This window comes from Malus domestica, chromosome 03 (genome assembly GCF_042453785.1).
Source record: "Malus domestica chromosome 03, GDT2T_hap1".
Taxonomy (NCBI): domain Eukaryota; kingdom Viridiplantae; phylum Streptophyta; class Magnoliopsida; order Rosales; family Rosaceae; genus Malus; species Malus domestica.
This window is the reverse complement of record NC_091663.1, coordinates 6,716,695-6,741,298: the sequence shown is the minus strand read 5'-3', so window position 1 is coordinate 6,741,298 and position 24,604 is coordinate 6,716,695. Positions and strand designations below refer to the sequence as shown.

General features: G+C 36.3%; 3 protein-coding genes and 1 long non-coding RNA gene across 7 annotated transcripts; 2 read left to right on the top strand and 2 right to left on the bottom strand.

Moving 5' to 3' along the window:
- The first annotated feature begins 1,997 nt into the window (after nucleotides 1-1,997).
- Nucleotides 1,998-5,189, top strand: LOC103419395 (uncharacterized). Its single transcript, XR_011578761.1, has 3 exons — nucleotides 1,998-2,184; nucleotides 3,024-4,385; nucleotides 4,872-5,189. It is a non-coding gene; the product is annotated as an uncharacterized lncRNA (long non-coding RNA).
- LOC103420354 (probable disease resistance protein At4g27220) lies at nucleotides 4,510-14,012 on the bottom strand. Of its 2 annotated transcripts, XR_011578760.1 has the most exons (7): nucleotides 13,787-14,012; nucleotides 13,463-13,605; nucleotides 7,296-10,117; nucleotides 6,378-7,142; nucleotides 5,571-6,244; nucleotides 5,037-5,100; nucleotides 4,510-4,692 (listed from the first exon to the last, which is right to left on the bottom strand). XR_011578760.1 is itself a non-coding variant. In XM_070818237.1 (6 exons), the coding sequence occupies exons 3-6, from the start codon at nucleotides 9,201-9,203 to the stop codon at nucleotides 5,091-5,093; spliced, it is 3,357 nt and encodes a 1,118-aa protein (XP_070674338.1). In that variant the 5' UTR covers nucleotides 9,204-10,117; nucleotides 13,463-13,605; nucleotides 13,787-14,012; the 3' UTR covers nucleotides 4,510-5,090. The 2 variants fall into 2 exon arrangements, 1 of the variants encoding a protein (XP_070674338.1); XM_070818237.1 differs by having other exon boundaries at nucleotides 4,510-5,100.
- On the bottom strand, nucleotides 9,276-10,061 carry LOC139194622 (probable disease resistance protein At1g61190). Its single transcript, XM_070819506.1, has one exon. The coding sequence runs from the start codon at nucleotides 10,059-10,061 to the stop codon at nucleotides 9,276-9,278; it is 786 nt and encodes a 261-aa protein (XP_070675607.1).
- Nucleotides 14,013-19,382: 5,370 nt separating the features above from the next.
- On the top strand, nucleotides 19,383-24,324 carry LOC103419334 (uncharacterized). Of its 3 annotated transcripts, none has more exons than XM_008357456.4 (3): nucleotides 19,383-19,714; nucleotides 21,025-23,638; nucleotides 23,736-24,324. In XM_008357456.4, exons 2-3 carry the CDS (start codon nucleotides 21,140-21,142, stop codon nucleotides 24,030-24,032), a joined length of 2,796 nt encoding a protein of 931 aa, XP_008355678.1. In that variant the 5' UTR covers nucleotides 19,383-19,714; nucleotides 21,025-21,139; the 3' UTR covers nucleotides 24,033-24,324. The 3 variants fall into 3 exon arrangements, with proteins under 3 accessions (XP_008355678.1, XP_008355684.1, XP_008355691.1); XM_008357462.4 differs by having other exon boundaries at nucleotides 19,457-20,198; XM_008357469.4 differs by lacking the exon at nucleotides 19,383-19,714 and adding an exon at nucleotides 20,267-20,865.
- Nucleotides 24,325-24,604: the final 280 nt, after the last annotated feature.

Here is a 24,604-nt window from a genome sequence, read left to right as displayed (position 1 = left end):
ATGAATTTGATTTTGTTATATTACTACATGGTGCTAATACATAGATTTCACTATTCAAATCAGTATTGATAAACAAGTGCATTTAAAAGTTACTGAATTTTTATGTAGATGTCCATCTAATATACTTTAATACACACACACACACACACATACACGTTTAAGAATTATTGTTATTCGGGTGGTCAGTTTTAATCGGATTAATTTTTCAACCTAGTACAACTCACCTATTAAACGGGTGGTCGGGTTTTTACCTAAAAATAAAATTTAAATGTTTAGAAACCAACCCATATCAGGTGGATTGGTCAGATTGGCCAGTAGACCCACCAAAATGATCACCCCTAATTTTAATAATGTCTACCCGAACTTAACAAACGCATTGAAGTTCAACCCGACCAACACACCCAATGCTCTCCCTTAAGCGCAAAAATGAAAACGATAATTTCTGAGAAAACTTCACATTTTCGTTGGGAAAACTTCAAAAACTACATGGCTACCAAACCAAAATTTCCAAGCCCATCTCCCAGCAAGGGCAAGACAACAGAAGTACAAACCCAAACAAAAAGGTAAAACAAAGCCCAACATAAACAGAAGGGAGGATCGAAATTCAAATTCCTCCACCTTTGGTGATTGGCGTGAACAAAACATCGTATCATCACACCAACTTTGTATGTCTAATCCCACACCTATCATTAACATTTTATTTTGTCAATACACATATCATTAACATGATTGTGAAAACAAATGAAAAGAATTAATGGTTTCTACTATTTACACTTCAATAATTTTGTAAGAATATGAATGTATTCATATTCACAGTTAAGTTATTTTGTATTAGATATTAGAGGAAACTAAAGCGACATGTTGAAAAATACAAGAAGCCACATTTTTACCCACATTTTTACCCGTATTCTATGGCTTTGTACCTTTGCAATCTTTGTAACCAAACAGAATTTACCCTTTAAACCCGTAACCAAACATGGATCTTCTTCGTCCACTCCATCTTCCGCCCTCCGCAGCCACAAGTCCGCGACCACGCTACCTCATCGACTCCGCCACCGTCTGCAGGACCCAGGTCATGACTTCTGCAATCGCGAGACAAGACTCTTCGGAACAACTGGAGGTCGTCCTCAACAATCGATGTTGTTTCCGACGGAGGAAAGTCGCGGTTTGTGTAGAAGAGAGGGATTGGAGGTGGGCGGAGGATTAATATTTGGAATATTAGCAGACTTGGAAGATTGGAGGTAGCTGGAGAAAGATTTGCAGAATTGGAAAATTTACAAGTTGCCGAAGGATGAAGATAAAGTTCGTTTGGTCACAGGTTTATAAAAAGAAAGGGGTGTTTGGTTACTTGGTTATGAAACTTAAATATTTAACCCATGTTTTGTTTTCATGGGACCACATTAGTTAGTGAGTAAAATGGATACTGACTAATCAGTATCCAAGTATTATATTCATCAAAACTAAAGAAATTTAGATTTTTTCTCTCTGTTTACTCCATCATATTTATTTAGGGATAAATGTCATTAAGTAATCAATGATATATATTTAGAATTTTATTATGTCACTACTTGACTCGATACACTAGTGTCATAATACTTTTAGTTGAATTTTTTTTAAATTTCTAATCAATAGTGTTATTATATTTAATGTACTGCATCGTGTTCTTGCGCTCTAAAAAATCTCTATATTTCGTTGAGGGCTTTTAGAAACAACAATTCATCACCAAAATCATGAGCATTTTTCTTCATATAGGAGACCAGATCTTGGCCAAAAAAAATTGGAGCCGAGATCAAAAGGTGGAAAGTATTAAAAAAAAATTATTCTCATGCTCTAATTGTGTCATATATCATGTCTCGAATAGGGATGAAAATCATATTTGTTAGTAAACCCATCTATATTCGAAAGATGATACAAGCCCGATCATCCGGGCTTCCTCTCAGCCGTCCGATGAAAACGAGATTCCGTTTTAACTGCCAAAGGGGTTGAGATATTCACTTACTGTTTGGCAGCTGAGAAAGTGAGAAAAAAATATCTCCTTTACAGCTTTATGTTGTTTTTTTCCCCGTGGTTTCCTTCTCATTGCCAAACGGGGCAGGGCGTTATGGTTCTGATTGTGGAATAGAAGGCGAGCTTTGTCGTTTCCGTTAGGCTTAGCGGCGACGGTGACGCCGCCGCCGACGACAGGTCGTTTTTACCTTATCTTTGATTTTTTCGTTGGGGTTTCAAATTTCCAATGACCACCAAAGTTCTTGGTTTTGAATTTGCTTCTCTGCTTTCCCTGTTTGTCAACATACCGCTCCCCAATTGTCTTGTTGCATTGAGATTTCAGTTTCACGCTATTCAAGTCTCTTGTGCTGCAATTGTGTTTTGTGGAAGACAGTTTTTCGGAATTTTCTGTTTCGGATTGAGGATTAAAGGGCATATATGTGTAGCTAATTGGAAAATGAGATTATTGAGTTCGTTTGTGCCATTTTTCTCGCTGTGATTGTAAGATCTGAATATGTGGGTGCCTATCTTGTTTACTACATTATGGGAATTGTCTGCATTTATTACTCAACTCTGTATGCCGACCCAACGAGTCATGAGTGTAGAATCAAGATTTAGATACATGCTGTATTGTGCTTTCGCTGTTTTTTCGTTACGGAGTTTCCTGGGAAAGAGGATGTGATAGAATCCTGAGTTCTGGTGTTGTTATGGTAAATACTGCAATTAGAATGTGTGTCATGTTCTAAAATGTTGGGAGAAGTTATGGAGGAGCGCTTCCACGATTTTTCAGGTTGCTTTACTAGGCAGACCTCAACTTGGTGTATTTCTTGTTTAAAAGGCTGTGACTTTGTTAATTTTCTTCTTGATTGGTGTAACGGGTATGTTTCATTTGTCGATTAACCAATATAGTTAGCGAGGAAAGAACAGTGTTTAGCATGTCTCTCTGTTGTTTGCTAGTAATATATTGAATAACCTTGTTTTAGTATTAAAATTTGTAGGGCTGCCGTATTCAACTTTGTCGTCGTTTTTATCTGCAGATTGGCCAGCATCTTTGTGATTCAGTGCAACTGTGTGGCTGACATTGCAGATAGCACCATGAATGGCTATTTAGAACCCAGAAGGAATTTCAATGATAACCAATCTGTAGGAACGTCTGGAAGCGTATCATGTCCAATAACTGCAAGCTTAAACCAAGAAGATAAGTCCAAATCAAGAAAGCCTCGTTTGTCCTATGCTCATCTCCATCATGAGATTACAAAGAATATAAATGCTATCCCACCTGATTCTGTTGGGCACAACCAAAAGCAGCGGATTAGTAAAAGGAAAACGGAAGAAGATGAGCTTATTAAGTACATGTCAAAGTTGCCAAGTTATCTTGAGAGGGGAAAAAACCTTCAGGAGAAAGTTTTAAATATCGGTGTCCTAGACTGGGGGCGCCTAGAAAAATGGCAGCATAGCCATAAACAGATGCCATACGGAAGTAGCAGGTATTCACCGCCAAGTAGTAATACAACCTCATGTTTTTCGACAGATGAATCATCAACCCCTTCTAGCCGAGGCCACAGTTGTTCTCCTGCTTGACCACAGGTGCATCATCCTTCACTGGAATCTCATTTCATGAAATCTCCAATAGAAGGCCATTCTGAAGTCGTCAACTGTTTTAGAAAAAGGGTTGAAAAGTTTCAAGATCTTAAAGCCGACGGTAGTAGCACTTTGAATGGGCTGGAAAAGTCCATTGGAACGGTTAAATTACAACTTATGATGAATTAATGAACAAGTCACAGAACTTACATAAATCTTATTCAGAAAATTCTGAACGAGATATCCATCTGATTCAATGAAACTGTTTCATCAAAGAGCAGCAAAAGCAATGATTCTGAACGAGACATCAAGGATGCCAGAAAGTTGTTCTTCTTTTGCCTAGAGATTGTCCTGAAAGCAATGATTCTGGTGTTTCAATCCATCTGATTCAATGAAACTGTTTCATCAAAGAGCAGCAAAAGCAACCCGGGGAAGATATTCAGATAGACCCAATGAAACTCTCATGTCCTTTTCCTTCTGAAGCTGAAAGTAAAACTAGGTAAAACTAGGTATGACTGATTGCAGAACAATTAATGTCAACGAGTCGGCTATGGTGAAGAAGAATGGATCCGCAGCAGTTCAAGCTCTTGTACGAGTTGCAGTTAAGAATGGTGTGCCCCTTTTCACATTTGCGGTTGACAATGGCATTGCCATTCTTGCAGCCACAATGAAGAAGTTAAATACCTCCAAAAATGATGACTGCAGCTGCATCTACACATTCTTCAGCATCCAGGAAGTCAAGAAAAAGACTGCAACTTGGATGCATCCGGGAAGTCAAGAGTCCTGACTATGTCGGTAATGTTGTTGCTCAAATGAAGGTTGGTGATTCTCATTTCCAAATTATCATTATAAATTTTGAAATTGAAGTGCAAGAATATAATCAACCTCAAGCACCAATAAACAAACACTAATATATAATAACAATTTAGAAACAAACAGTAATAATTGCAATCGAAATTTCTTAATTATACATTGAATAGGCAAACATATATAAGTAAGCATTTTGGAATGAAACTGATGAAACAAATGACGTTTTATTGGTTTGTACATATGATAGCAAACGAATAGCTGAAGCCACACTCTATTCACAACCTCCTCAACCTTCTTTAAACTCTTGTCCTGCTCCTGCATGCATTGGAAAATATTCGAAATCACTGAAATTGAAGTAAGTTGAGACAATTTAGCTTATTGTATACATGTTTTCGAAAATAGCGTTTTTAAGGACTAATAGAAAAGCCACTTAGCACTACGGTTATGCTTATTGTACATGTGTTTTCCAAAACGGCCGGTTATGCTTGTTGTAGGTCAGGTGAGACATGCTAACAAAACAAAGGGAGGAGGAAAGCACAAAAGAATTTCAGATTGCTCAGATAATGGTATGGCGTATATATTTACAGTTTGTTGGAGATGGATATTTTCATCAGTTTATACTAAACGCTAGAACAAGTTGGAGATGGAAACATGCTAACCTCTGTCCTTGATCATTCAATTGTATCTAGTATCTGCATAGAATTCCGTCAGCTTCATTCTTTCCTGTATTAGAAATAAAAGACAGATGTTTTTTTGAGATATAATCGAGTTTAAAAAAATAAAAATAAAACATAACCTATTTGTTGGTTGAATATTAAGATCGAGAATATATAGCTCACTTGCTGTAAATTATCAACGTAGCTATTATTCAGTCCTTCGTAAAAACATTAGAAATCCCACACATGCATCAAGAATTGAAGGAGTTGGAACAAGCAGCTTGAAGCATTACCGTAGTCTCAGAAGGTTGTATATTGACGTCATCGATTAGGAGAAATACTCCTAGTCCACTCAGAAGACCATGTCATCTCTACGTTTACATACAACTGAAAGGAACCCCTATATTGGGTTTCGCCGTGAGCCCGCCGCTTTCACTAACTTCAATATAGGAGGTCTCCTAGGTTGTACATTGATGACATGATTTTTCGAGTGGACACAAAACTGACTGGAAATTAAAACCTTAAATTAAAGCATACCTTGTGTCGTAAATATTCCTCACGGTGGCATTGAGGTCCCCCATCCATTCAGCCGGTCGTTCCAACATGATGTATGGTCGATTCGGATCCGACATGATGTATACTTGCAGTAGGGGATGTGTGTCAATAAGCTTAGGAGCAAATATCTTGAAATTTTGCAAATTAATAACCCTCAATGACACCAAAGACGGCAACTTCAAACTATAAGCTTCACCACAAAAATACTTGAGGTTTGACAGATTTCCAAGCTTGAGGGAGTTCAATTTAGGTAATGCAATTATTTCATCAGTTTCTTCTTCTGCATCAACGATTTCTTCTATTTGCTCACAGTTCTGAACTTCTATGTCCTCTATACTGACAAGAAGTTTGGCTATGGAAGACGAAAACAAATATTTCAACTGGTTACAATGAACGACGTCCAACGATTTCAAGTTTCCGAAGCTGCCGCCTGTGAACATCGGTTGTGAAGTACCCGTTTCCCAAATACTTGTTAAGCTTGGCAAATAATGTAAACCCAACATCCTCAGTTCATTGAATGCTTCAACGGAGTGGATATTTTCTTCATGCCTTGGTCCCTTGACTTGGAAAATCACTTCTAATGACGCACAGTTGCTTACTTGAAGATTTTCGAGATTATCATTATCATTTGAGCCCTCAAGATTAGTTGGTGTAACCTAGAAAATTAAACATCAAATATTATTGCTAATTATAAACAGCAAGATGCATGCTAATTAAACATCATTTGATATTAACGACAAAAACAATTATATATCAATTGTAGCTCGCGATTATAACTTAAAGGCTTACCTCCAGATTAATTGGACGTGGCAATATTTCAATGCAGCGATGAGCATTCGCTCTTGAATACGGTGTACATCCACATCCAGCAGGGCACCAATTTGATGAACGTGTTGGAGAAGTGTTGAAATCATGAGTTATTGAATCCTTCTCAATGTTCTTCTCTAACTTGTTTCTCTGTGGAATTACAGCACCCAATGTCTTCAATTTCTCGCATCCTATCACAAACATATCTATTGTGGATGACCATAAAAATGTAAATCCCTCTGGACAAAGACTTGTGAGACGAGGCAGGTCTACTAGTTCAAATGTGTTCAGTTTTGGAAACAAAATCATGTCTTTTGTCGCCTCTTCTTCATTTTCCTCTGTGATTCTGAATATAGTTTCCATGTTCGGACATTCTAATATGCTTACCTCGTCAAGATTCAAAAGTTCCCTGGCAATTAAATGCAAGAACACATATTCTAGACCGAAACAAGCAAACATTTTCAAACATCTCAAATTTTGGAAGCCTTGAAATCCAGACGCAATGTTTTTCCACAAGTGTGTAAACGAACAATTTTCTATCTCCAACTTACGTAACTGAGAAAATTTTGGAAGTACTGCCTGCCCATCCATAACTGTATCGCTTTTTAGATCAAATAACACGTCCATATGCTTCATATCTATCAATGTTACCTCTTCTAAACTTTGTAACCAAGAAATACACTTTGATGGAAGTACTGCATTTTCAAATATTCCTGTAGATTGATGCTCATCCTTTGGCATTGTTACCTTAAAAAAAATGCATTCTCAGTTTAAGAAAAAATATAGACCAACTTAAGTGTTAAGAAACAATTTTAAATTTCCTAACTATCACTATTAATCAAATAAAATATTGCCATATCTGCTCAGCCATCACAGATATATATGGAGGGTAAGACATACCTCTTGGTTGGAGTATTGCTTGTTGGCTTGGAAGAAACCGACGAAATTATCTAGACTCTGGAGTCTCAGATTGGTTAATTTATGGAAAGCTATCATATCGGCTGCCTCTTCATGTTCCCTCCGCTGCTTTGAGACAATTTCTTCCATATGAACACATTGACCAATATTAAAGTTCTGGAGTTGTACCAAGTTTCTTGCTACTGATAGTGAAAAAACATATTTTAAGTTTTCACAAAATGACAAATTAAGAGATCTTAGGTTAGTAAAAAAGCTCTTCGAAAGTTGGTCGTTGGGGCATATTGCTTTTAATTGCGCCATCCCGCAGAGAAAAAGTGTCTGTATGCGAGGAAAAAGTGTATGCTGGGTCCCACTTGTTCCATTTGCAAGATACTCGGTATTTGGAAAATCGGAAACATGTAAATATTTCAAGTGTTGAAATCCCTCTTGGTCTAAATCAGTGAGGACATACAAATTATCAACCGCGGACAATTGCAAATCTTCAGATTTTTTCAACAAAAGTCTAACTGCTTGACTCTCCATCAACTCCCTTGCATCACCTTTACCAATCGCCAACTCATTTTCGAATGCACAACTTAATTCTATGTGGTAATTCAATCTGAGATGTTCCATGTGGATATTGAATCTGAGATGTTCCATGTGGATATTGAATCTTATTGGTACGCTTTTCAAGACTACGTCTTTCGGCAGCAAGTGGATGACACTGGGTATTTCTATGGTTAGAACCTTCAAATGATCAGACAGAGACATCACCTCAGCAATGCTTGCCATCCTCTTATCTTCTCCTCCTGTAGCAAGTTCCCATCTATTAAAGCTGTTAAGCATATACAACTCTTCAAGTCTACATAAGCTGGAGAAGATACCATGTGGAATCACCCGAAGAAACCTGCAATTTGTCGTATCTAATAACCTTAGTTGTTTAAGTCGTCCAATTTCCCTCGGCAACTCATGCAAGGAATCACAACCACGAAAGCTGAGGATTTCTAAATTCTCCAAATCCCCAATAACATCATTAGACAAGCCACAGAGACTAGAATTATCTAGGCACAAGGTCCGCAGGTTCTTCAGTACTCGTAGTGAGAAATCTGAACATATGCACACCAAAGCTAAAACCTTCAGTTCCTTCATCGCATTACAAATGATGTCCATGCTACCTTGTGAAAAACTTCCATCCATCATCTGTAGAAGCTCAACTGTTGGTGGGCATTTCAAACCCGCTGGAATCTCCAGATTGCGAACAAGTGAGATCGTAGTGCAATGGTGATATGTAGCTAAATTTGGCCACCCATTCTTTTCAGCATGACTGATTATCAAAAATCCATGTGGATCTCTTGAAGCAATCGATATGGCAACATCGCGCACTACGTCATGCATTTTTGTAGCATCTTTCACTTTACTAGTTAGCAACAAAAACCTTCTTTGTAGTTTGTCAACCAAAGAACGCACTCTATTTCTTGCTTCTTCCAAAGTAACGCTCCTGCTAAAATATCCTCGACCCCACCCATATCGAACCAAATACTCAATTGGAATATCATAATCTTCTTCAAATAAACAACAAAGTAAAAGACACAATCTGGCTTCATCACTATCCAATCTATCATAACTCCATTTTATGCTTGAATAAACTTTGGCGTCCAGTCCAGGGATGTTCTCGGGGAGAGAATTTCGCAGCTGTTTAAGGGCATCAACCCATTCATGCTTCCCTTTCTTTTGTAGGGCTTTTCCAACAGTTACAATAGCAATAGGCAAACATCCACATTCATTCATGACCTCTTTTGCAATGGAGCGTAAATCAAGATCATCGAAGGTTTCACCTACCATTTCTCTAAAGAGCTCCCATGATTCTTCTGTTGTTAAAGTCGGGACTGCAGTAATTTGTTGACTTCCCATCCTGTTGCAGACTTCCAAATCTCGTGATGTCAACAAGATTTTGCACCCTGGATGAGCATGTCCATAAGGAAGTCATATAGCCTCAAAATCAAGCTCTGTCCATAAATCATCTAATACTATCAGGATCCTCTCTATTTTCATGAGTCTCCCATGTAGGCTTCCTACTCTTCCAGGGTCGGATTCCACATCAAATTTCAAATCTATTTGGTCTGCAATTTCCTCCTGAATCCTCCTAGTACTTGGACTTTGAGACACAGTTGCCATTACAACTTTGTCAAACAGGTTCAGTTCTGCCAATCTTTTGATAATTTCCTTTGCCATTGTGGTTTTACCCACACCCCCCATTCCACAAATCCCGATCATTCGTACTTCTTCCTTCTTCAAACCCTCTATCACCTCATTCATGATTGCCATTCTGGACTTAAAATCCTTAAAACCTTCTTTGAAAGTTGACCATATCTCTCGTGGAGGTGCAGGATGGGCCACATCATTGAACGTTCCTTCGTTTTGAAGCTGAAGAACATGTTGTGTAATCTTATATGCTTTCCGACTCAAGCTCCATCGATACATACATCGCTGTTTCTTGTTGATTTCATCCTCAAAATGCGACACTTTTTGGATCATGTAGTCGTTCACATTCGTTAGCCAACTCTGAACATCAGGGTTGATAACTTCACCGTTCCTTTCGGCAGCATTTACCAATCCTTGCACTCTATCTTTCTTCTCAAATAGCTTTTTTATCTCACCCTTAAGACTTTCGAGGTTGGAATGGTAATTAATCAAATAGCCAAACTCTGCCCCTATTGGTGCGACCAAGTACTCTCCAATTTTTGAGGCAATTGAAATTACAATTTCCATTTCCTTCTGAAGTCAAAGACAGGGCTGGAAATGGTGTAAGTCTCGTGCTCTAGTGCCTATAACCAAAGAAGCAACATTAATAATCAGATATTTTTTCCCTGTTTAAATCTAAGCAGAGCTTTGAGGACCTGTTATGTCAGGTGGATTAAGAGAGGAAAAAGATGAGGAAGAGAGAAAGAAGAGGGGGGTTTAATTTTGAAATGAATACCTATAGATGTTCTAGCTAGAAAATGTAATAGAGGCTCAGGAGAAAAGGAGTAAAGGTGGAAGAGAGAAAGAAGAGGGGGGTTTAATTTTAAAACGAATACCTATAGATGTTCTAGCTAGAAAATACAATAGAGGCTCAGGAGAAATGGGGTAAATGAAGACTTAGGGAGAGACTTTAGGAAAAAAACGTAGAGTACTTCGATATAACGGAAGACTTGGCACAAAAGCGAGAACTTTAACGTTCTAAGATTCATACAGTCGACCTCAGTTAGTGAGATAATGTTTTGTTGTTTTTATAGTATTTTCTAATTTTGTAATTTAAGATTTAATTAGGTATAAGAGATATAGTTTAAGCATATAAGTTAATTTACTGTTGGATAAATATGAGGGCTCTTGTTAAAGAGAACCTCACAGGTCCTCAAATGTTTTATTTTTATTTTTATTTTATCAAATGAGGAGTTAGGATTCCAATTTAGAACCTCTTTCACCACTTACAGAAAAAATTTGCACTTCGACGAGCAATTAGCTAGTATCACTAGAAACCATTCACAAAGATCTACCAAACAAAATACATGACAAGTATAAGCTTATGTGACAAATGAACTATTACATGTATGTTTACTTCAGTTCTTTTTTTTTTTTTTTTCTTGGATAACTAGTTCACTTCTTCTTTAGTTTTTTTATTACCATAGTATTAAATATCACACAAGATTGCATAATATAACGTGATATATCACATCACGAAAGCTATTTCGTGAAATATACTATAATATTATATTATGATGCCCCCATTATCTGTACGGTATTTATGCAATATGATAAGCAATGCGAGATATCACGATGCTTTTTTAGTTTTATTTTTCTTTATAATTTTTTTTAATCCATCCTCATCCCGTTACCACAGACCTCACACCTCCACCAGGTTTTTCTTTTAGGCTTTTAAATTTAGATACCTCGTTGACCACTTTTAGATTAAACATCCATTTATTTTAAACTTTTGTTTAAAATATTTTAAATTAATTTTATGTACAAAACTATACATATGAGTCTCTTAACGAACAACTAATTGCCTAAAAATTACGAGATTTATTACAGAAATATAACTCATAAATAGATTTATATATATATATATATATATATATATATATAAATGTCGATCAGCAAATGAAGATTTACCATTGCCATAAAAAAGAAAAATAAATTATATTGGTACGTTTAGTTACCTATAATATGGATACATTGGATTTTATGGTATATTTGGAGTTTGGTACATTTTGTTTGTTGGTGCATTTTTTTAATGTAGGACAACATTGAGGTGAGTTTCTACGAAGAAAAGTAAAGCAAATGAAACACTTTAAATTTGACAAGAAAGGACGCATGAGATAAAAACTCTACTCAAATGTTACATATGACGGCAAAAGAGGAACAAAAATAATTTGTTGGGATTTTTGGGTTGCTTGAGAAGATTTCAAGAAAATATTATCTTTGGTAAAGTTTGTATTTAATTTTTTACACTCTTGTTGTGTCAATTAGTAACAGAGAAGGGATTTTCCCTGTTCTAGTGGCAATCGATTGTGGAAGAAGCCAAACCCTAAGCGACGATGTTCGTAAGGGAGTACTAAATATGGAAGGGGATAACATGTTATGAGATTCATCATAGCCAATCTCATCTTGTTGATGTTGAAGATACTCCTACTTCCTAGGAAGTGATTGCATAAGGTTTTCTCTTGTGGGTTGACAGGATCTAGAGAAACTTTTCAAGACACAACCTAGTTTAGGAAGAAAGATGGTTGCTTCATGTTTAGATGGTAATGTGCATTTATGGTGGGATCAAATATAAGAGTCTAGGCGATTACAAGATAAAAATCATATCAAAACCTGGTGTTGACTGAAGCGACTAATTGTTAAGCAATTTTTTTTCCAATTTACAAATTGTATTTAGCAAGGACGAGTCAAACAATCATAAAAAGAACATAAAGTGATAAGACTGATATATAATTATGCTAGGAAACGATGGAGGTCAAGGTGCAAGTAATTTTGCTTGTTGAGGATTTTGTTGAAGATCTCAAGAAACATGACAACTCAAAGTTGAGACACAAGGAAGTCAAGGTATGTGTGATTATGAAATTGTATGACTTTAAAGAATCAACTAATACATTGGAGTTAATTTCTATTGTTGACCAAACAAGAAAATTGGGGGAACGAAAAATATTTTGATTATCGATTGCCATATTTCAATCTTATTATAGATTAATTTCATGATTATTTCGCCTAAGTACACTGAAAATTAGGCTTCTTGAGTTGAATTTTTTTTTTTTGTGCAATAAAACAGATGTCTAGCTAGGGGTTGGCATTGGGTGGGTTGGTTGGGTTGCACTTCAACCCTTTGGCCCACTCAATATGCTCAGGTTGACACTATTGAAAGTCATTTCCACCCAAGAAAATGAGCAAACCCACCAAATAACTTTTCAATTTTTCTCTATCCTTATCTTTTGTTTGAGTTTTGTGTTGATCTTCGTTAGTTTTCCTCTATGACCCATACCTTAAGGCTTAAGCATCATTTAGCTTTAACCCGTAAAGATATGAAACCTTGCAACAAAGTCCCACCTAATGTCAAGAAAATGTGTTTTGATGCTTGGATACCATTTGCATTATGTTTAAAATATTTGAATTTTTATTTAAGTTTATTGTGTTGTTGAACTTGAATTATATGAAATTGTTGTTGATTTATATGAGTTTTAATGGAAGTGTACATTTATTTGCCCATTATTATTTTTACAGTATGCAAATTTGAAAAGTTTACATTTTACCATTACGTAGCGCTACGTGATTTTTAACTTTTAGTATTATTACATGATAAAAATAACTCATGTATTTCTATGATCCCCAAACTCACTCTCTCTCTCTCACATGACATTACATTTGTTCATTTCCGCTAACTCTATCCATATATTTTTTTCTGTTTAAAACAATAAAATTCGATTATAAGGAGAGATTAGCTCAATGCTAGTTGATTACTTTTTCAAAGGCACTTGTTTTCTTAAGTTTGTTGGTGTTGGAGCTGCTGAAATAAATATTCGGCAGACACTAGAATGTAAAATCAACACTTGTTTCTTGGTCGGGTAGGATAAAAACAAACATCTAAAATAACAAATATTGAAAAGAAATAGAGTTTGCAAAAAGTATGTATGTACCTGTATTGTAAATCAACGCAATGCAATTGTTTGACAGAGTAAAAATGAAATTCTGAAATATGTGCCTTGTTCAGCCACAAATCATATGTCTGGCATTGGTAGTGATGCTTCACAAACTTGCAAGAAAATTTGAATGTTGAATGCTGGCATGCACAAGGAGGACAAATTATGTTACCTCATCAATGCAAGTATATGAGGAAATAACTTCAATGATGAAGAGTTAATAATAGTTTAGCTACGATATAAATAGAGAAGCAGAAAATATGTAACGAGCATCACTTCAATATTGAAAAGAAACATAGTTTGTGAAAGGTACAAACGTACCTATATTGGAAACCAACACAATGTAACTGTTTAGTAAACGGAAAGTGAAATTCTGAAATGTATGCCTTGTTCAGCAACAAATCATATGTCTGGTACTGGTAGCAGTGTTTCACGAACTTGCTAGAAAATTTGAACGTTTAATGCTAGCATGCACAAGGAACACATGTTATGTTACCTCAGCAGTGCAAATTTATGAGCATATGACTTCAATTGGGAAGACTTAATAAGAGTTTTCTAACAATATAAATAGACAAGCAAAAAAATATATCTAACAAGCATTACTTGAATATGAGGTGATTCCAAAGTGAATGCATTGCTTCAAGAGGAGGTAATTCTCTTTTAACAAGAATTAAAAGATAAAGTGAAAGAGAATTGGATGCATTGCTTAAGAAACCTTTGGAAGAATTGGATGCATTGCTTAAGAAACCCCAAATTCCAAAGGGACAATAAATGGCCTTCCGGGGTCTCCTTCCCTAGGGACAGTACATGGGTTCACTAATGTAGTTGGGTGATTCAAATCGTAGCTAAGTGATTTGTGGAAGATCCTAAATTTAATGGCATGAGACTTACTCGAATAGTTATAAAAATTTCATACTGAATTGTTAGACATGAGATTTTCATGCCTTGTTAGATAAATTTTTAAGAGTACCCGGAGTACAAGTGGATGCACCACATTTCATAGTATAAATGGAGTGATACTGAAAATATATATTTCTCACTTATACTATGGCACATGGTGGACTGACTTGTACTCCGAGTACATAGAAAAATCTCTTTCCTTTCCACAAGATTCGAAAATTTAAAATTCCTCTAGCTTTTTTTCACACTTTTTTATGCACATTTAACATGAATAAAATATCATATCATCACACCATGTACCATTACGAAGCTTCTCACAATGTACAACTGCACGGATAAAGATCGATAATGTAAGCGATTTCTAGTTTCCGTATAATTGTTGGGGTCGAAAATCAGATAAACTCAATTAATTTGATGAAAAGTTTTTCATGCACTCATTTCATTTGTACACTTCAATTCGAACATTAGAAACCCAAGCATGTCCCAATAAGACTTCGTCTATTGACACACGTCGTCTTCGCCACAATCACCATGCACCTCACCAATTCACCACTCGGGTTAGCCGATTCTCTATGTTGATGAACTATGAAACTTGGGCTTTTGTAGGATGCAATAAATTTATTAGAAAGCGATGTTTAATCAAAAAAAGTAATTGGATAATTGATAATCTGTGTACTAATAAGTTATTTGTTGGCATACTATCTAGTGGATGAACTTTTCAGGTTTCTCGAGTTAGCGTAACTTTGGGCTGGAGTAGGCCATAATGTTTAAACTCAAAGGGAACAACAAGAACAAATGCATGGAAACGGGCCAAGTGAGAATTGGAATTTCAAGAAAGTTTGATATTTATTTAAATAACTTCATATTTATTTTCTTTCTGGGATTCAATTTCTTGATTTTGTGTTCATGTTAAAACAGGACTTACTTGCTATACAATTAAGCACAAGTCACTAGTTTGATTCTGACTTTAGAAGGTTGAAACTGATCCATCCAGTATGATTTAGCTTATGCAAAAATTCTATGGTTCTTTTTAACCGTTAGATTTTATTTTTTATTTTTTATATTTTTGTCCAAAGACCTAATAGTTGAAAAAAAATCTGAATTATCCGTTACTCTAAAGTATCACAAAAACTCGCTAATTTATGAGCTTGATTGATGTTCCATATATAAGATTTTCATAAAAACTTTATGAGCTTCATTGAACTCGGCCCCTTTTTTACTGAAATTTAACTTTACTCTTTCTCTTTTTTTAGTGAAATTAGACGAGGTTTGTTTTAATTATTAACACCCCACAAATTTATTCAACACACTTCATTTTAAAATTTTAAAATTGAGTAATTTATAAGTGCACTTAGTACTATAGTCTAGTGATATTCCTCTTCACTTGTAATTGAAAGGTCTTACGTTTGAATCTCACTAAAGAATAATTTGAACTACATTATTATTAACCCATTGTGAGTCTAACAACTCACCCGATGCTCTCCCTTATGCACAAAAAAAAAAAAAAAAAACTATAATTTCTGGGAAAACTTCACATTTTCGTTGGGAAAACTCCACAAACTACCAAACCAAAAATTTTCAGGCCCATCTCACAACAAGGACAAGACAATAGAAGTACAAACCCAAACCAAAAGGTCAAATAAAGCCCAACATAAACATAAGGGAGGACCGAAATTCAAATTCCTCCACCTTTGGTGATTGGCGTGAACCATCGTAATATCACACCAACTTTGTATGTCTAATCCCACACCTTTTATTGTAAAACAAAAATGAAAAGAATTTAGGGTACTTTAGCGAAAAGTTTCCTGTACTGTTAATTTTAACGAAAAACCACATTTTTACGCTAAAAAATCAATCATGGTACTATTCACTGTATCCTTTATTTTATCCTTATAGTTAAAACTCAAAGTTTTCAAATCATTTTCATTAGTTTTCATAAGAATTTATGGTTTATACTATTTAAGCTTCAATAATTTTGTACTCATCCGAGATTTAAATTCACAATAAGTTATTTTGACTAGATATTAGAGAAAACTAAAGTGACATGTTGAAAAGCACAACAAGCCACATTTTTTCCTGTATTTTATCCAGGATTCGTTCATCGTACATCGTACATCGTGCGATCAGAAATTATTGTAAATTTTTTTATTTAAAATTGAATATAAATAGTATCTGACAAAAACTAACCATACGATGTACGAAGAACGAATATGATTGAAAGATTCTCCTGGAAAACATGACTTTGTTTTAAAAGAAACTCTAATCGGATTCCATCCACCAATTATTGCCAACCGAATCTTGCCATTTGTTTTGAAATGAAATCTTTCGCTAATTTTCCAAAAAAAAAAAATGAAAGTTTTGAACAATCGTTTTGTGGATGACTGACATATGAATATGTAGATTGGAGCTATAATTATGGAGTAATCCAGTGTTGGTATCCACTGTTGGTAATTGCTAGCATTGGTTTCAAATAACCACGTGACTCACTTGGGTTTACAATATTAATTATTTGGACACGTATTTATCTGTGAATGGATAACCGAAATTGGTGTTGAATTTGTAGCAACCAAATAGTGTCCGATAAACAATTAAATGCTATAATAATCAATGACAAAACAGTTTTAGATTTGAGTGAACTTTTTCAACATTCTTTGAATAAAAAATTGATCGGTGCAAACGGTACAATAATAATTGGTTCAAAATGAACGGCCCATTACAATATTCATGTATCATTCATGACTATATTTGTATGTTAGGATTTGTCTTCATTCAAATTGGAAATCAATTATGCATCCAACTGTATATGATATTTAGATGATTAAACAATTTCTAATTTAAATAATAATTTTTTTTGGGATGATATTCAAATTAAAATTAAAATTTTAAACGATACTGATAATGGAATTTGGGGTGTACTATCCATACGCACTTTTTACTTCTCACACGCTCTCTTAATTTTCGATCCCCAGATCGAATGAATTAAAAAAAATCAAATGACAAAAATCAATAAAGGGGTGTGTGAGGAGTAAAAATAGGTGTGTGGATATCACACCCCTAAAATTTACACTGTGAAGATACGTTATGTGATGAGATAAAAACCGGTGATGCAAGTTTTTTCTTTTTTATTTATTAGAAAATGACATATTTATTGAGAAAACACATTTATAACCATCTTAACCTAGAAAGTTCCTACTTGATTTTTTTTTTTTGGTGTCAATTTACAACTTGATTGTATACTTAAATTTCTGTAACTGTTAGATTATCTACATGGTAGACCCTTTTTTATTTTTTATTTATTTTATAAAAGTGCTATTCACATATCCATTTTTACCTTTACACATATTTTTTAATATTTTTGTCATTGATTTTTTTTTCAATTTATTCGATCCAATGGTAAAAAATTAAAAAAGATTTGTGAGAAATAAAATAGGTGTGAAAAGTACCCCCATTTTTACTCAAGCTTCAACAACACAACAATCATTCATGATATTACAATTAAAGACCGTGTTCCAAAAAGATAAAGACGGAAAATCACTAGACCGAATAATTATTGTTATTAACAACTTATAGGCATAGAGTTGAATGTGGAAATTAGGCATCCTCTTTCAGTGGTTTCATAAGGATAAGGACCCCTGGATTCTTTGTGGGAATCCGGAAGATCAATCAATCTTATCCATTTATCATATATTATGCAATTAATTTTTGTTAAGTACTGTTTATAATTAATTTTAAATAAAGAATGTAAAATAATTTTTAACTGCATAAAATACGATAAACGGACACAATTGATTGATCTTTTAGATCTCTACAAATAGGATCGGAATAAGATCCTATTCCGTTTTATAATTCATATATTATAAGCCCTACCCTACCCCTAGTATGCATTTAATTATTTTAATATAGGGCTATGACAACCTTGGATCTCCATTGTTCCTTTTTATCTACATGTTCTCCTATTAATTTCATCACTTCCTTTTGCTCATCACATTCTCACCTTTTGCCTTTTCCCTTTTACCGTCAACCTTTCACCTTTTACCTTTTGCCTTTTGTTTTTTTATCTTTAAAGAGACAAAAATTTTAAATTAAATTTTATAAATTAAATGATGTGATTATTTATGATTGGATCGTTACTTAAAAGTTAATTAATGTGTTTATTTTCTATTAGTAACACATCATTTAATTTACAAATTTGATATTTCTAACATTTTCCTTTTACTTTCTTTTCTTCTTCTGCTCTTTAGATATGAGTACAATATATTCATGGGTACGAGCAATTACGGTTACCTGCTTATTCAAAATTCATAATTACGATTATGAAAAACAATTTAAACAAATAAACGATTATACTCGTAAAATATAAACAGGTGATTAAGGGTAAAACTTTTTACCTTTTGCTCTCTTTTTCTTCTACTGCTCAGCCTCTCCTTGATCCCCTTTTTAGTTGAAAGTGATCACTTTAGTTTGCTAGGCAATAGGCACTTCTTCAAAGCGTATCCTCTTTTTATCTTTTGATATATCTTTTTGGTTGATGTGTAACTGTATGAATAGTATATTCATAAAAATTGAACCAAGTTTGATTATTTTCCTTTTCCTATTTACTTCATCATATTTATTTAGGGATAAATGTCATTAAGTACCCAATGATACGTATTTGCCAATTGCCATTTTCAATGGAAAAAAATTCATTATGTCACGAACACGACTCGATACACTTTGTCATGATATTATTACTTAAATATTTTTTAAGTTTCTAATCAATTGTATTATTATATTTGGTGTGTTGAGTTATGTTCTTGCATACTGAAAAATTTATAATGTGATCCAAATTCGTCTTAAGTAAAAATCAAACTTAAACATTCTCATTTACAAATGAAGATGACCATCATTTGTTGTAGTACTAAACAGTGGAAAATATTAGATACAAATAAAATAATGCCCTTTCAAAAGTGGGGCCCATGAACATATTGTCTCTCTCCTAGAAGCCTATATGATGTGACCGCTCGATCATCTGGTCTTCCTCTCAGCCGTCCGATGAAAACGATGGCTTCCCGGTACAATACAAATCGAGTCCAGCCAGAAAACACCACCACACACTCTCACTCTAACTCGCAGCTCTCTCTCTCTCTCTCTCTCTCATCTCTTCTGATGTGCTTTGGAGTTTGGGGAAGAGAAAGACGCAAGCATCTCGGATTCCGAGGCTGACCTAATGATTCCTCTCCGCCCTTGATCTCCCTGCTTTTTCACCTTTCTGCTCGCACAGACCAATGAACCACCGACACGTTTTGCTCCGCCCTCGAGCCCGTCGTGTTCTCCGTTAATTGCCTCTGTAGAAACAGAAGATTCACTCCGGTGAGTACTATGCATACGATGCCACTCGTGTGAGTCAGAAATTACGAGACTTTTTATTCCGTTTGTTTCCCGAGAAAATGCCATTTTTTCTTGCCTGCTGTTTCCCTGATTTTTGTGCCGGTTGGTTCTCTAGTTTCCGTTTTCTTCCGTTCGGAAATTTTCGGTTGAAATATTTTCAATTTTCTTTTTGGCTGCTGAGAAAGTGAGAGAAAAAGATTTCCTTTATTTATTTATTTATGTTATTTTCCCCCCCCGTGATTCCGTTTTAACTGCCAAAGGGGTTGAGATGTTCACTTACTGTTTGGCAGCTGAGAAAGTGAGAGAAAAATATCTCCTTTACAGCTTTATGTTGTTTTTTTACCCTGTGGTTTCCTTCTCATTGCCAAACGGGGCAGAGCGTTCTGGTTCTGATTGTGGAATAGCTGGCGAGCTTTGTCGTTTCCGTTAGGCTTAGCGGCGACGGTGACGCCGCCGACGACGACAGGTCGTTTTTACCTTATCTTTGATTTTTGAGATTGGGGTTTCAAATTTCCATGGACCACCGTAGTTCTTGGTTTTGAATTTGTTTTTCTGCTTTCCCTGTTTGTCAATATACAGCTCCCCAATTGTCTTGTTGCATTGAGATTTCAGTTTCACGCTATTCAAGTCTCTTGTTCTGCAATTGTGTTTTGTGGACGACAGTTTTTCGGAATTTTATGTTTCGGAATTAGGATTTAAGGCCATGTATGTGTAACTAATTGGAAAGTGAGATTACTGATAGTTTTAATTGAGCAGAGTAGACGAGTACGTTTGTGCTATTTTTCCTGTGATTGTAAGATCTGAATGTGTATCTTGTTTACTACACCATGTATGCCGAGCCAACGAGTCATGAGTGTGAAATCATGATCTAGATACATGTTGTATTGTGCTTTCGCTTTTTTTTTTTTTACGGAGTTTCCTGGAAAAGAGGATGTGATAGATTCCTGAGTTCTGGTGGTGTTATGGTAAATACTGCAATTAGAATGTGTGTCATGTTCTAAAATGTTGGGCGAAGTTATGGAGGAGCGCTTCCACCATTTTTTGGGCTGCTTTACTAGGGAGACCTCAACTTGGTGTATTTCTTGTTTAAAAGGCTGTGACTTTGTTACTTTTCTTCTTGATTGGTGTAACGGGTAAGTTTCATTTGTCCATTAACCAATATAGTTAGCGAGGAAAGAACAGTGCTTAGCATGTCTATCTGTTGTTTGCTAGTAATCTATTGAATAACCTTGTTTTAGTATTAAAATTTGTAGGGCCGCTGTATTCAACTTTGTCTTTGTTTTTATCCGCAGATTGGCCAGCATCTTTGTGGTTCGGTGCAACCGTGTAGCCGAATAAGATGCATGTGGGGCTTCCTTGTAGTAAGATTTTTCAAGCTTGATAAAGCAGGGCATTGCAGATAGCAACATGGAAGGCTATTTAGAACCCAGAAGGACTTCCAATGATCAACAATCTGTGGGAACGTCTGGAAGCGTATCATGTCCAACAACTGCAAGCATAAACCAAGAAAACAAGTCCAAATCAAGAAAGTCTAGTCTGTCCTATGCTGATCTCCATCATGAGATTACAAAGAATATAAATGATATTCGACGTGATTCTGTTGGGTACCACCAAAAGCAGCAGATTGATAAAAAGAAAACGGAAGAAGATGAGCTTGTTAAGTACATGTCAAAGTTGCCAAGTTATCTTGAGAGGGGAAAAAACCTTCAGGAGAAAGTTTTAAATGTCGGTGTCCTAGACTGGGGGCGCCTAGAAAAATGGCAGCATAGCCATAAACAGATGCCACACAGAAGTAGCAGGTATTCACCGTCAAGTAGTAATACAACCTCATGTTTTTCGACAGATGAATCATCAACCCCTTCTAGCCGAGGCCACAGTTGTTCTCCTGCCCGACCAAAGGTGCGTCGTCCTTCACTGGAATCTCATTTCATGAAATCTCCAATAGAAGGCCATTCTGAAGTTGTCAACTGTTTTAGAGAAAGGGTTGAAAAGTTTCAAGATCTTAAAGTTGATGGGAGTAGCACCTTGAATGGGCTGGAAAAGTCCATTGGAACAGATAAATCTTTATGCAAAAACCGCCAAGACATCAAGGTGGAACAGTACATGAGAAAAGATTCAGACCCAAAGAGTGAGCCAGAAAAAGGAGTTTTGCGGACTGGCCCACATGAAATTGCAGCTCACGGTGAATTAATGAAGAAATCAGATAACTTAAGTAAACCATATTCAGAAAATTCTGAACGAGATATCCCTGAAGGATGCCAGAAAGTTGTTCTGCTTTTGCCTAGAGATCGTCCTGAAAACAAAGATTCTGGTGTTTCCAATCCATCTGATTCAATGAGTCTGCTTCATCAAAGAGCAGCGAAAGCAACCTGGGGAAGATTTTCAGGTAGACCCAAGGAGGCATGCCATGCAGAGCTCAGATCTGATATGCCACACTCATGCCCTTTCCCTTCTGAAGTTGAAAGGAAACACTCTCGGGTAAAACAGCTTGGCTCTGTAGATGCTACGAGTATCAGATTACATTCTAGTGTACCTTGCTCAGTAACACAGTCAGCTAAAACAGGAACAAGCCCATCAAGAGGCATAAAAGTAGAAGAGAGAAAAGCAGCTGTAGCCTCCGCATCTTCAACTGTAAGTGAGCCTTATAAAGGATTAGATCTGAAACCAAGCAAAGCGACTGCTGAAAAAGTAAGGAGCACTTCACCTTTTCGCCGATTTAGCATTGGCCTCGGTAAGATCGGTAAGATTTCCAGTTCTAAGGACTGTTCAGATGTACAGAAGCTGAGTTCAACAACTTTTTCAGCCAAACCTGGTTCCACGAACACTGTAACTTCCACTTTTATGGATGCTTCAGACGATGATAAGTCCAATTCCACTGGCAGAGCCAAGTCGAGCCCTCTGAGAAGGTTACTGGATCCACTGCTGAAACCAAAGGTGGCTAGCTGCCATCCCTTAGTGGAGCCATCAGAGAAAGGTTCCATATCAAAAAATAAGCTATGCAAGTCATCTGTGGGGCAAGTGGATTCTTTGTCTGAGCTGCCAGGGAAGGTAAAACTAGGTATGACTGGTTGCAGAACAATTAATGTCAATGAGTCAGCTATGGTCAAGAGGAGTGGATCCACAGCAGTTCAAGCTCTTCTACGAGTTGCAGTTAAGAATGGCCTGCCCCTTTTCACATTTGCGGTTGACAATGACATTGACATTCTTGCAGCCACAGTGAAGAAGTTAAATACCTCCAAAAATGATGACTGCAGCTGCATCTACACATTCTTCAGCATCCGGGAAGTCAAGAAAAAGACTGGAACTTGGATGCATCAAGGCAGCAAAAGCAAGAGTCATGACTATGTCCATAATGTTGTGGCTCAAATGAAGGTTGCTGATTCTCAGTTTCCCAATTTGGTCAGACTGGAAGACTTTAACGTTAGAGAGTTTGTTTTATTCTCTGTAAACCTGAGACAGGCAGATTGTCAAACCTCAGACTTCCAGCCAAACGATGAGCTTGCCGCCGCTGTTGTCAAAATCCCGAAAACGACCAATCAGCAGTCTACCAGAGTTTGGCATGATAGGGATAACTGTAGTATCTTTCCTGTGGTTGGTTCAGATGAGTGTTTGTCAAGTGTAAGACGCCATTCTTATTCTGGGGAAGCTATAGACGGTAAGCCTTTTGTTGGTACTCAAGGCCTTATTAGCACAACAGTGATACTTCCTACTGGTACCCATAGTCTACCAAGCAACGGAGGACCGTCGTCACTGATTAAACGTTGGAGTTCAGGCGGATCATGTGACTGTGGAGGTTGGGATTTGGGTTGCAAACTAAGGATACTTGACAATCAGAATCAAGTCAGCGAGAAATTGACCTCACATAAAGTTTGCCACATCACAGATCGGTTTGAGCTTTATTCTGAGGTATGTTGTTTTTCTTTAACCTTGGTTAAATTTTTCCACCATATTTTTCTGAAAATTCCCGGCTAATCGGGCCTTTTGCTTTATTTTGTATCCACAGGGAGGATTACAAGAAAACCAGCCTGCATTCAGTTTGGCCCCATTCAAAGATGGGATCTATTCAGTTGAGTTCAATCCTTCACTCTCAATCTTACAAGCATTCTCCATATGTATAGCAGTATTAGATAGTCGGAATCTGTGTGAGTTCTCTGTGTCAAGGAACTCGTTACAAGAAAAAACTTTCGGGGAAACGATGTTAATGCAAAATGATGGATTAAGTCTTCCAGATCGAACTGAAGGGGAAGTTCCTGCAAGATATTCCTCATATCCCCCACTTTCTCCAGTCGGGAGGGTCTAGTTTTACCATGATTGCCTCTTGAAGTTAACGTACATCTTCAGTTGCCCGGGTTGATATTGTACAAAATCTGCGGTAGGTGCCTTAACTCGTATTGGGTTTTAGATTCATAACCCCGCGAAGATAACAGGCGTCGGGAATCCGCAGATTACTGTAGATGTCAGCATCAATATATGAAGTAATTCATATGTATTGTGAGTTTAAAGTGTTTAATCCATTTAAATCTGCATATAGTGAGTGAATAGTATGTTTTTTTCACTTGAATTTCAATAAGCTTAAGATTTTCTGATGGGAATATTTTGGAGAGTAATAATCCAATTCCTATAGTATGGGGGTGCAAACCCCTCTTGAAATATGAGGCCAAATATTGTTGCAGCTTGCAGGCTATTTTCCAAGGTCATGGATTCGAGGTGTGGAAAAGTTTCTTTGCAAAGTAAGGGTAAGGTTACTTACAATAGACATTCCTCCGAGCCTCGCAAAGCAGGGGCCTCGTTGGCCTGGGGTTGCCTTGTTTTACTCATTTGGTATGCATAGTCCGTCTGCACCACGCACACGCATGCGCTCTCTCTAATACA